Source organism: Talpa europaea, assembly GCF_964194135.1.
Source record: "Talpa europaea genome assembly, chromosome: 3".
Lineage (NCBI taxonomy): Eukaryota > Metazoa > Chordata > Mammalia > Eulipotyphla > Talpidae > Talpa > Talpa europaea.
The window spans coordinates 92,892,880-92,906,254 of NC_140069.1; the positions used below are offsets into that span (position 1 = coordinate 92,892,880).

The window sequence follows — 13,375 nt, forward strand, 5'->3', positions numbered from 1 at the left end:
CCACAGTTATCCATGTTTACTGATTTAATAATCTGGCCACAGGAGTAAAATAAGTATTCTCATAAAATCATTCATCTCACACCTCTTTCCAGAAAAATCCTATTTTCTTCATCACAAGTTGGGACAAAGATCTCAATTATCAGAAGCTAAAGAAAGACAAGGTAAAACATTTGATTTTGCTGACCTCAGACTCCTTCTCCTCTTAAGAATTCGGCATTGACATCCTCTCGATAAAGTCACAAATTTATCAGTTGTTGCCTTAAGAAAAGACATAGATACCCAGAACTGAAGTCTTCAGCCCCTAATATATCTTGTTTTTGTGACCAAGAGCATAATCAACATTTTTCAACTGCTGATAATTTTGCCTTCAGACATCACTTGACAACATCTGAAACATTGTTGGTTGTCAAGACAGTGGGAGCATTACCTACAAAATCTAGTGGATAGAATCCAGAGATGCTGCTAACAACCTATCATGTCCAGGACAGCTCCCACAACCAAGAATTACAGAGCTCAAAACATCAATAGCACTATTGAGAAACTGAGAGACTATAGAGTGAGACCACCTGGGTTCTGGTTTCAGCTTGATCACTTACAGTTGTGAAACTTTGGATAATTGGGCCAATCACTCTATACATGAGTTTTCCCATCTACAAACTGGAGAAGATAATACTATCTATACCTTATAAAGTTGCTGAAACTAGTAAGTGCTATATGACTGCTATGAGAATCTTTATTGGAAATACACAAATCTGTTGTTCCAGCTTTTTGATTACAATATATGTATTTATGTCAGTATCAATTTCACTTGTTCTTTTTGTCCTTTTATCTACATCTAAATTCTCTTTGCTATGTTTTCACCTCTAGGGATGGAGACTTGTACCAATGATAAATCGTACTGACCTTAAGTGAAACTCAACAGTTTCTATTAGCCCTTTCTTTGAATCAAGGTATAAACAAATACAGTTGTGCAGAAGAGTTAAACAGCAGGTATAACTGCTCTGAAAGGTGTGTTCGCTGTGCATGTCCCTGGTAGGGTTATAGTGATAACATCTGAGAATCTGTGAATACAGGTCCAAGAAGACTGAAAATATCAGTCACTGCTGAAAACTGAACCTCTTACCTTTAGAACTAAAACATCTAAAATATTAGGCATACTATAAATTAAGATGAGAGCAAATAGAATTTGTTAATGGATGACTTACTATAGATCTTTCTTTTATGGAAAACTTTTACTTTCATATGATAGGAAAGTATGGAATTTCTTATTGTGATGGCAACTTACCCCATAAAAGGAAAAACAAAAGTCAGTGAGTGTTGTATTAGTAATCACTCATTAGTTTATCAATCAACTGGAATTTTAATTTCTTGATTGCTAAAATAAAATATAGATAATAAGGCCATTCAAATAAGCATTTTTTAAGTAATAAAAATGCATCACCACTACATAAATTCAACAAAAAGATTTGTTAATACTTTATTAGTATATTCTAATGGACAGAACAAACGCAAACCAAATAAACTTTTTAATCTTTTCAGTTCAATAAAAATATCTGACATTCTGATTGCTGTTCCTTCTTTGTTAAAGGAGGAAAGTATTGATAGAACAACTAGTTGACACTGTACAATAATATGCACAAGTTACCTTTAACAATTATAATTCTAAGATGTGCTCTTTATATTTTTCCCTTGTAATACAGGAGTCATGCTCCTATAAGCAAAATTTACTAATAACAAAAGAATTTTACAAGGAGTGACAAAAAAGACTTTTAAAACAAGTCCTTAAATAAAAGGATGCAGCAACAACGGAATGTAAGTTGTTAAGAAGACAGTTTAAACTAGATTTCAAAACATTAAAAATTTATTTTACAATTACTCAAATACACATGCGTTAAATGAAAATATTGCACAAAATTAAAATTTTAGATTGTGAAATTTATATCGTTCTTAACTTTTTAAAAATTGGTACACTTTCTGGTAGCACTTAACTCTGTGATTTTTCCCAAAACCAGCTGTATAAACTTAAAATGAGTGAATAAAATATTCAAGAAAGTCTTTTAATGTTTTTTTTAAAAAAAAATTAAGGCTAACCAAGTGCATCCATAGGTAAATGGCACAATTGTTTTCAGCAACAATTCAGAACTCCTGTAATGTAGGAAATGCTCATCTAAGCACTATATTGAAATCATACAATCAATTCTTTTAGGTGAATGAATTGTAAGTTAGTAGTGATGGTTTCTAAGTAGTTCATGTTACCTGGAAAATCAAATCCAAACCAAAAAATGATTAATTTAGAAAGTTCTTGCCTAAAGGCACCACTGACTTTAAAAACACATTCAAAAATCAAATATCTGAAGACATAAAGCCTCTTCATGTATATATTCATATATGCAATAAATGCATTAAGTAGAATAGCTTTATTAAACATAGTACACTGTACTTGACTCACGGGTTAAATATTTTACACACAGCTTGACCAAGTCATTCAAAAAGTATCTCTGATTTTAGCATGACCACGGCTCTCTCTGATGTAAAACATAGATGTGCATAAAGAAGATGCACAACCGTTTACACAGACTGCCATTCGACATTTCTGTTTTTGAAATATAAACTCTTTTAAACAAAAATTATTAAAAACCCATTTACTCAAATAGTTTTTGGTATGACTGCAGTTATCTTGCAGGGCTCTGTTATGAAAATTTGCTATCTGGCATACCTTTCTTTCCCTGGTTGATAACTAGCATTCCTCAAGTTCTCCAGAAATGCTTTTCCACATGTACATGTTAGACTCTTACGTGAATTCTTCTGTATAATCTTATATTTATTCACGTCAAAAATATACTTGAAATGGGCAGGGGTCTATTTTAAAGTCATTGCACTTATGGCCGTGCTGATACTTCCTATACGTTTCACATATTGTCACTTTTAAAGCTTGGGGCATTGGAAGGGACCAGGGCAGGGAGACATACTAAGAAGAAATAATTTCTTCTGTCAGAGTAAAGAAGGATCTTTTCTCATTTGCAAATTGCAATGACAGGGATTTCATTCATGTAATTTTGAAGACATGCAACACATGCTCAAAATATGCATACTATAAGTATGCACAATAGCATTATTAATAAATATGATTATTACAAAGTTTTAAAGGAAGGCTTTATTCTGTTATTAGGCTTCACTTTTTAAGTAGGATTTCAGTGAAAACAAGACAATTATATCTTGTTCCAACCTTAAAGCTCCCAAATAACTGGGATACCAATTCTGTCCCTTTGTCTAAAGCACCCGGACGGACGTTCTTTTAATACCAGGATCTTGGCTCAGTGGTCTGAAAAGTAGCTTCACTATTTTAAGGTTTTAGTGTTAAATATTTTTAAAACAAAAAACACTGACATACTCAAACCCTTAGTCAGTGGAAGGATTTAAAACTATGCAGAAATTCTGCATACAAGGAATATGAAGTTTTCCAAGATGGACAAATGGAGAATGAAAAAACTACAGGAAATACAGAGTCTCCAAAATTGGAAAAGGTATTTTGTTGGTAGTGGTATAAAATTATTTTAGGGACTTAAACATATACACTGAGGGGTTTTGCCAACTGGTTTTATTTAGTAGAATTTTACATTATGCAAAATATAAATAAAAGCATATTTTAAAAAATATTATAGTTCTGTTTTCATTATTTTCATATATATACACTAGATTCAGGGATCTGTATGTCTACATATGACTAATAAGCTCATTTAATCCATTGATTTGCTATTTTCGCAATTACCTAAGGTATGTCTAGATTACACAATTTAAAATTATTAAATGGTAACTTTTAATTTTTTTTTTATTTCCATGTTTTTAGGACAGAATGTATTTGGCAGTTCTTTCAACAAATTATACCCCTTACTGTATAATCAGTAATCTCTTAAAGATAAAGAAAACTGGAATAATTTTGAAACTTAAATGAGAGCCACCACATGCTTCTTTTTGCACACAGAATGCCAAAAGAAAACTTATGATTGAGTAGTACCATAAGAGCAAGATAGAGCCCTTAAAGCACATCAATTAAAATTTGTTTTATACCAATGAATAACAAATCCAATCAAGTTCTATTTTTGATTGGTTCTATTTTATACTGTTTTATGTCACAAAACTATAATCCAGGTATAAGTTTATATTTTAATGGCATTCTGTCACGTTCCCCAAACAGCTGTTCCAAAGCTCATTCATTGGCTAAACCACACTGTATCAAAATTCTGATAAAGACTTATAAAATCATTATGCAAATCAATCTCTCAAACTCATACAATTGCACAGTCTCCCACTGCTAAGCAAATTAGCCAGTTTTTCTGTGAACCATTGTTTTGTGCTTTCCTTAGCTCTCATATATACACTCTGGCACTTTGTCATTGCTGGAGAATGCTGTTTAGTTTGAAACAGAAGAGACAGATGTCATTCTTGCTTGAGATGAGGGCAGTATCCTCTCAATGTTGCAAAAATATGCACCAAATCATATAAGACACAGAAATCTCTCTTCATAGTGGCTGGATTACAGACGAGGATGTGAAGACTCACAGTCTTATGGATTATTAATAATCTATTTGAGACACTAAAAGACTGGTGCAGACACAACAGTATGAGTAAAGCCCCAGAAGATCTGTCCATACCATTAGTCTTGGACAAAATGAATACCAGCTTCATAGATTGCAGGGTCACCTTTTCTGTAAAGAAGGCGCTTGAGTAGTTTGAAGTTTCTGTTTATATTTCTGCATCTGCTTTGACCGTGAATGCAGTTTGTTGAAAAGTTCACGGAATTTATATTGTGGAAATAAGGTTTCCAAAAAGCCTTCTAAGAAGACATAAACCATTCTCCTATTTAACTGGTTGTGCTGAAACATTTCAAAAACACGAAGAATACCTTTCCGTGTTGTTTCAGCTCCAATAATGTGCTTCAGTTCATCTGTGTGAACAGGATGGAAAAATAAACATAAATTATTACTCAGTAAAGGAAACATAATGTCTAAACCATGCTTTAAATTAAAATATGTGAAGTACACAGCAGAATAACTGAAAAACATTAGGTTTCCAGTCAATCTGGAACTTACTTATTGTAACTGAAACTTAAAATTTATACATGTCTACATCCATTCACTTATGCAATACCACACAGGAGAAAAAAGGACCCAGACTCAGAATCATCCAGTTAGAGTTATAATCCATATCTTTAATACCTACATGATACTTACCCATCCTGAGTTTGTTTCTTCATCTATAAAACTGGGGGTTTATATTAACAATATTATTGTTAACTGTAAGGATTCATAAGGCTTTAATGAGAAGTAAACAGGATCTGTAAATTCAAAAGCACTACACAAATATTCTCTCTACATATAACGCATAGTGAGAAATGCTATAAAAAAAGATATGTGAAAGCTAATCTATAATCTAAAAAAACTTGGGACACAGCAGCAATGTCATTAAAATAGTAAAAATATAAAGATATTTACAGGTGGGAAAAATCCACATGCGATAATAAGAAAAGATTTTCTGTTAGAAAGTGACATCTGAAGACTTGGCTACCTGAACAGGATTTTGAAAAATGCAAATAGATGAAGAATCAATTTTGGTGGAAAGAACATCAATAAGCAAATGAACATTAAGTTCAATAATAAAAGAAAGACAAGCTCAAGAAATGAAGGCAGCACAGTTTGGCTGGATTTAAGATCCCTGTAAGATAAAGTATAGAAAGAATAGAAAAATAATAGTGCTGTGCCTGTCAAGATGACCACATCTGGGGGTTACAGACAACATGAAGTTACTAGAGATGTTTGAATATGGGAACAATATGTATAATTATTCTCAGTTATTGATAGTCAGGGCTTCCAAAAGTAGCTATTTCATTGCTTTAGAAAGAAATACATAACTTCTAAAAGGTATGCAACCTAATTATTGGTGCAGTATGATTTAAAGCAAATAATTGGTGAATTTACTAAAAATCAGGTAAGGGATTATATATTTATTAAATTCATACACATGTACCCTCACACTTCCTTCATGTTTTCACACAACTGTCATCTTTCAGGGAGGTTTTTCCTGGCTACTCTATAACTGCAGCTTACTGACAGTTCCCTTTTCCTGGTCTATTACCTCAGCACTTAACACTTTTAACACATTAAATTTTATTTGTTTTGTTTTCTGTTACCCCCAATAGAATGTAGCTCCAAGAAAGCAAGAACTAATGTAGAATAATGTCTAGCACATGATACACACTCAATAAATATTTACTGAACAAATGAATTAAAGATACTTTTCACTGCATAATTGAGTCAAAATAAACCACAATTTGGTTTGTTCCAACAGTATGTTAAATAAATCCTAAATTGTTTCTTTCCATTTTTCTAACATGCTATTCTGCAGAATTTGCTTTTTTATCTCCAGATGCAATACAATAATTCATAGAGCAGAATTACTAATATGGAACATTTCCAATTTAACTGATAAAAGGGAAAGACAAGGATTAAAATTTAGAATAAAATACAGTTTTAAAGAAAAATTATTGAAAAAGAAATGGGCATTATATTAAAGAGCTATTATTTATTTTCCATAAATAAATCTACATCCACAATTAAAACGTGGAAAAAAAAATCTAGGTATTTTCAAAGATAATCATAAACAAAGAAGGGACCAAATCAGCACCCAAGTCACACAAAATTGCTTTCACATTATATTGCCTCTAGTATTGAAAGAAGCCAAAAAGGACAAAGTGGATCTAAGTGAGACAGGATGTTCTAAAGAGGTTAACTAAAGAGGTGATTTCTAACAAGATCAAGAGAATGCCACTATGTATACTTTCTTTACAATCAAATTTTAATAAAGATTTGTTTCTATGTAAAGGGACACTTTGAAAGAATTTGTTCTCTTAAGAGCAATAAATATTCCTGAAAGTCTCAAGCTTTTATATTCTTTTACTAGTCCTCCCATTTTTCACATGTTTATTATCAATTATTCTCAAAATGATTCATGGTGGCAAAGTGAAGTGGTTAAAAGCACAGGCTTTCAAGTCATTCAGAGCTGAGTTCTATTTGTCACTTACTTGCTATAAAACCCTGGATGGCCAAAATAACTTGTCCAAGCTTTGTTTGTTCACATATAAGCCTGTGATGTTAATAGAGTCTAGCTACATAATGTTGTTATGAGTAAAAGTTAAGAATATATGTGAGGGCCTCCCCAGTGGCGCAGCGGTAGAGCGCTGGGTTGCGAAGCTGCCCGCGGCCTCTGCGGCGCCGGTTCAATCCCCGGCTGCTCCCCGGCCACCGGAGGAGGGTCCCACATGGAGCGCAGACCTCTCCTGCCGCCCGCTGCTCCCCTCAGCAGTGTACTTCGGTCCTTCTGCCTGCTCTGCTCCCGGCTCTGGCTCTGGTGAATTCTCTCACCCTCCCGCGCCTCTGACTGTACCCAGTGCATGTATAAACAAAACAAAAACAAACAAGCAAACAAATAAAGAAAAACATGCCTCTAAAAAAAAAAAAAAAAAAAAGAATATATGTGAAATGCCAAGCACAGTGCTTAGTATCAAGTCATCGAAATGGTAGTCATTTTAATCATAAGGCAGCTAAATTAGCAAGTTCAATGCCCAAAAACTCAGAATTACAAATTAATTTTTACCAAACATGTTAACTCACCTGGCATAATTGAAAGTAATTTAGTTTTTCCTGCAACTCTTGTTCTCATTCGAATAGCTTTATCTCTGCATGGAACAGTCTCTGCTAAAATGCCGTTTGGCCAAAAGGCATCTCTATTTAAGAAGATTAAATAAATTTTGTAAATACTTTCATTTTCTAATGATGCAAATTGGTAAAATTATCCCAATTTTGTATAGAAAACACACATGTAAACAGAAAAAGGGAAAGTTTCTGAAATTTTATAGGTATAATATTCAACAAACAGTAACTAATTACAGGGTTCAACTTTAGTATAAAAGGATATTCACAAGAAAAAGATTAATTCTGGAATAACTCACCAACATTAATAAATGACAAAGATAACATGGTGTAATATATAGATGACTATATCACAGCTATTTAAACTCAAAGTAGGCCTTTGATCTCGTTGAGATTAAACATTCCACCTAAACACAACTACAGTGTGTTTAATTCCCCTCAGTTTTCTTATAACTAAGTGAACGCAAAACAAACTCTTCACCCTCCCCATAGAGCTGGCGTGATCTCAGTGTTCTTTTCACATATATAATTTACTCTCCTTCACATTCACAGTATGCTTGATTCCTGTTCCCTATTCTCAGGTCAAAGGCAAGCACTGAACACAGTAACTAAGCTATCATCAGGGAATTTTGTCTGAGAAAGAGAAACCACCCACCCACAGCAGTCATTCTTAGCTCCACACATTGGAAACATCTAAGCTTTAAAAAAAATCTTGGTGACTGGCAGAGGGCTAGGCATGAGGAGAGGCTCAGAATATTTTTACAGAATGAAAATATGATGGGGTATCGCTGTTATTAATCTGAATACTTTTCAGAGGTTTAATAAAATATTAAACCATGGTCAAAGACTACATGTTTTAAAATATTTTCATTAAAAATCAATGTTAAGCAAATACAACTGAGAAAAAAAATCAAAATAGGTATCTGGGCATATGACCATGCCACTGCTACACCACTACTTTAATTATCTTGAAAAATTTCACATTTTTTGAAATGGGGCAAATATTTACCATAATTGTTACAAGTCATTTTGCTTATCAGTGATGACAAAAACCAACTTTATGACCAGGAAGAAAAGAAAAGCAATGAAAGTGAATTAGTGATAACAATGAACTCTATTCTACTAAAAGAAGTGACTATGTCTTAAGATATACCTGAAACGTTTCACTAAGTCAGCCACTTGCTCAGGTGAGGTCATCCAATCAACATGGTCAACTATTTTTCTGAAAGTCAAGAAAGTGAAATGAGTATGGTCAAAATGTTAGAAGGTAAAGAAATACTACCTTCATAGAATAAACAAATTATCTGTGAAAGCAACACCCTTTAAAAGGCTCAAAGGAGAAATTTTTCCTATAAAAGTTGAGAAAAACTGAAAATCTAAAAACTAAGTAAAAGATAAGTGGGGTGGGGAAGAAGGAAAAAAAGAGTGGTACCTATTAATAGTATCACCATATGTGGCTCTAATAAGCTGCTGAAGCAGGTTTTTGATATTCCTTCGCAACCACTGATTTCTTTCTTTTAAGTCAAATACTTCATCCATAAGAAGCAGCATTACCCTAAGTGGAATATTGTCATCCACCTGACAAAATATGAAAGAAACAGGATACATTTGAGTTACCTATCTAATAAGAATGGTTATTCTTGCAAAAGGACTGATAATATTTTACAAGTCAGTCATAGGACAAGGTAAGACTATAGCCTTCACGATCATTTCATATCAATTTATAAAAAAGTATTTTAAGTCATTTTGATTGACTACAGAATTTATAAACCTATCATGATGAGTAAATTCCAAGGCTATAGTAACAAAAAAGAAAAGAAAACTTCTCAAAGTGGTTTTATGAGGGTCTTAGGAAAAGATGTTAGTTCTTTTACTAGAGTCCATTAAAGGCAAATGTTAGCTTCTTTGCTTATTTTCTGTAGCATCTTTAAGAAAAAAATTCTCAACTTCTCTATTTAATAAGACAAAACATAACATAGAATGTGTTTGCCTTGGCTAGTGAGCTGTATTCAGGTATTTTCAGGAAAAAGAAAAGATGAAATAAAATGCAGTACTTGACTAAGATAACATTAAAAAAGGTATATTTCACTAAATTACTAGAAATTTCTTTTAACCTTTAACAACTAAAAATTTTCATTTTATTATGGGAAAAATTAGATTAGCAATATAAAAAAATGCTTTGTTGTGAAAAACAAATAAAAAGTAAAAAACAAACACAGATTTAGAATTGCAACATAACTAGATATAATTGCCAGTAATTTTATAATTCTTTCATTACTAAGATATGCTTGCCAGTTATATTCTTACCAATGTTGAAATTTAAGTCATAAATTTTTCAGTCATATTGTAAACACTGTCTTAATGTACCATCCCTTCATTTCACATTTAAAACAGGAGTGGTTTATGTAGCCAAAATAAAACTGCTCTTATCAAGAATATTCTCTGATCAAGTATATTCCTGAGATTGATACCATGACAATTCAAATAAACAGTTAATTTATAAAAACCTTACAACAAAAGGTATGATGTTATAGATATTATGCTGGTACAACTCGTAACAAAACATACTTGTAAATATTCTTGTAAAATAAGTAAAATGTTATGTTTAAGACAGTTCATTACAAAGAAAATCAATCATAAACAATGAAAGGGAATAGTCTTATCTTTAAAATAAATCTTTCTAACAGAGCAGAATACATCTGATTTGTGACAAAGAAGAAACAGTACAATCCGGAAAGACAGCCTTCTCAGTAAAGGATCAAATGGAGCCCCCTACCTCATTCCACACACAAAATCCACTAGATGAAAGGCAAGTCTAAATTTTGGCATGATTGAACAAAAAAAGATTTTTTTAATTACATTTATTTATTTATTTATTTTTAATTGAGGTAATATTTAGATATCCCCATCAGGTATTACCACTCTAATACACCTACCATCTAATCACCCATAGTACACCACCATAGTCCACTGTGCTTCCTTCCTTCTTTGTTCTTACCTAACTCTATCCCCACCCCGCCTTGATTCGTGGGTTCTACAGTCAGCATTCAAGGGCTAGTTTTTACGTTTGTCTTCATCTGACTCTTAGTTTAGTTACTTTATATTTTACATATTAGACACATCATCCAGTATTTATCTTTCTCTTGACTTATTTCACTTAGCATTATCCCTTCCTGTTCCATCCAGATTGCTGCAAATGGCATGAGTTTATCTTTCTTGATCACTGAGTAAAATTCCATCGTGTATACATATCTCATCTTGATCCACTCACCTGTTCAGGAGCACTTAGGCTGTCTCCATAATTTAGCTATACTAAATAGTGCAGCAATAAACATGGGAGTGCAAGTCTCCTTTCAAATTAGTGTTTTTCAATTTTTTGGCAGATGTCCATGAGTGGAATTACTGGGTCAAATGGCAGATACATGTTTATTGATTTGAGACACCTCCATTCTGCTTTCCATAAGGGCTGGACCAGTCTGCATTCCCACAGCAGTGCAGGTGAGTTCCCTTTTCTCCACATCTTCACCAGCACCCGTTTCTGGTCTTTTCAACTATGGGCCATTCTCACTGTGACCTTGTGTATTTCTCTAATAATAACTGATGGTGGACATGTTTTCATGTGCCTGTTTACAGTCTGAATGTCTTCTTTGGAGAAGAGTCTGATTAGTTCTTTTGCCCATTTTTTAATTGAGTTATTTGTTTTGTTTTTGTATAGCTTTAGGAGTTCTTTGTATATCTTTGATATCATACCTTTGTCAGATGTATGATGTGTGAATATTTTCTCCCATTCAGTAGGGTGTCTTTTTGGATAAAACAAAAAAGATTTCTTAAAAAAAAATCATAAGAGAACATCCTTGTGACTTTGCAGTAAGCACAGATTATAGTGCACAGAAGGACATAAAAGTACCGGATATTCAGAATAAAGATGTTTCTGGATTTAGCGTCACTTAACAATTTTCTAACTTTAAAGTAATATGTATTCAGTAGAAACCATCCTTTGAATTTTGATCTGTTCCTGGGGCTAGCAGTGATGTGACAGGATACTCTCTAATGATTCTGGGCATAGTAAGCCATAGCCCCCTGTCAGTCACACAATCAGATGGATAAACAACTGACATGCTGTAGTATACTGTATTGCTACTGTGTTGGATATTGTGTTTTCATGCTTCCTTATGTCTGTTTTAAATTTTCAATACAGTATTCTAATAAATTACATGATACTCAATACTTTATTATAAAGTATACTTTGTGTGAGATGACTCTGCCCACATTGTAGTCTAATGTAAGTGTTCTGAAAATGTTTAAGGTAGGTGAGGCTAAGCTGTGATGTTTGCTGGCTAGGTGTATTAAATGTATTTTCAAAATATACTTTCAACTTATGATGGGGTTATTGGGACATACCCCCATTGGAAGCAGAGCAAGATCTGTATATAAACATATCTGGCAAAGAACAAATATTCAGATTATATAAAGCATTCTTATTAATCAAGAAGGAAAAAAACCCAAGCGAACAGAAAAATGGGTGAGACACCCAAATGGTTCTTAAACATAGGAAAGCAGCCCAGTCTTTCAAAAGTCATTGAAGAAATGGAAATTCATGAGCTGCAAGACTCAGAATGGCTAAAATTAAATAGATGCAACATATTGAGTGTTGACAGGATGTGGATCACTGGAAATCTTATGCATTGGTGGTCTCAGTATAAGTAGTACAAAGACTTTGGAAAACTATTTGGCAGTAACTAGTAAGACTTTGCTTATACATACCCTCTAATCAAGCAATTCCATTCCTATGTAAAGACCCTAAAGAAATGTGTAGTATTTTTTTTTTTTAATTACAATATGTACCAGAATGTTGACAGGGACACTCTTCATAATACATGAGTAAACTGAAATCTACTTACGGCCACAATTGTTAAAAAAAAAAAAACAAAAAAAAAAAACCCCTACAATTACACAAGACAACATGGTATAATATCACAATGAAGACCCAAAAAAGCTGGACTTAAAGGAACACATACCTCATAGTTTTTTAATATAAAGTATAAAAGCACAGTAGAAATCAGTGATGATAACTGGTGGGGGAAGAGGACAGAGACAGGAAGAGAGAACTTTTTGGAATACCTTTTTGGAATAACTTTTTGGTAATGCTCTGTTTCTTGTTAAAGTATGCATTCGATAGGTACGCTCAGTTTATAAGAATTCAACAAAATTAACATAATGTATGCACATTAATGATAGGTACACATATTATACTTCATTAAAAAGCTAAAATGAGCTGCCAAGTATGATTTGAATTAAAAATGAATACTATCAAAATTAACTCACAGTATCATCAAGTTGAGCTGAAACTCGACAATGTTCAGGATCTGAATCTGTCTTCGGAATTAAAGGAGGCACCTAACATTTTAAAAGACAAAATAAACACACTAAAGCAGCTAACGAAAGAACACACCCTAAAAATAAATCAAAACTAGTATCAAGTATAACCCCCCCCAGTCTTTGATTTGATTTTTGTTACAATATTATAAGAAAAGTTTATATAGTATTAACAAAAGTACTAACAGTATAAAATCAGAAACCAAATGTAAAAGGGTGATTATTTAATTACTAAAAGACTTTTTCTTTAAAAGAGGACTGATTTTTAAGTTGGAAGGGCAGATTAGTCAATC

General features: G+C 32.9%; 1 protein-coding gene across 5 annotated transcripts in view; it reads right to left on the bottom strand.

The window, feature by feature from the left end:
• Window positions 1-4,697: 4,697 nt before the first annotated feature.
• The window catches only part of SNX13 (sorting nexin 13), a gene marked incomplete at both ends in the record, with an annotated part of 63,309 nt that continues 54,631 nt past the window's right edge, over window positions 4,698-13,375 (bottom strand). For all 5 annotated transcript variants that reach the window (XM_084230048.1, XM_084230049.1, XM_084230050.1 and 2 more), the window contains 5 exons: window positions 4,698-4,945; window positions 7,668-7,780; window positions 8,860-8,928; window positions 9,139-9,284; window positions 13,032-13,103. In XM_084230048.1, coding sequence (XP_084086174.1) covers window positions 4,698-4,945; window positions 7,668-7,780; window positions 8,860-8,928; window positions 9,139-9,284; window positions 13,032-13,103 — 648 coding nt within the window. The remainder of the gene's footprint in view (window positions 4,946-7,667; window positions 7,781-8,859; window positions 8,929-9,138; window positions 9,285-13,031; window positions 13,104-13,375) is intronic.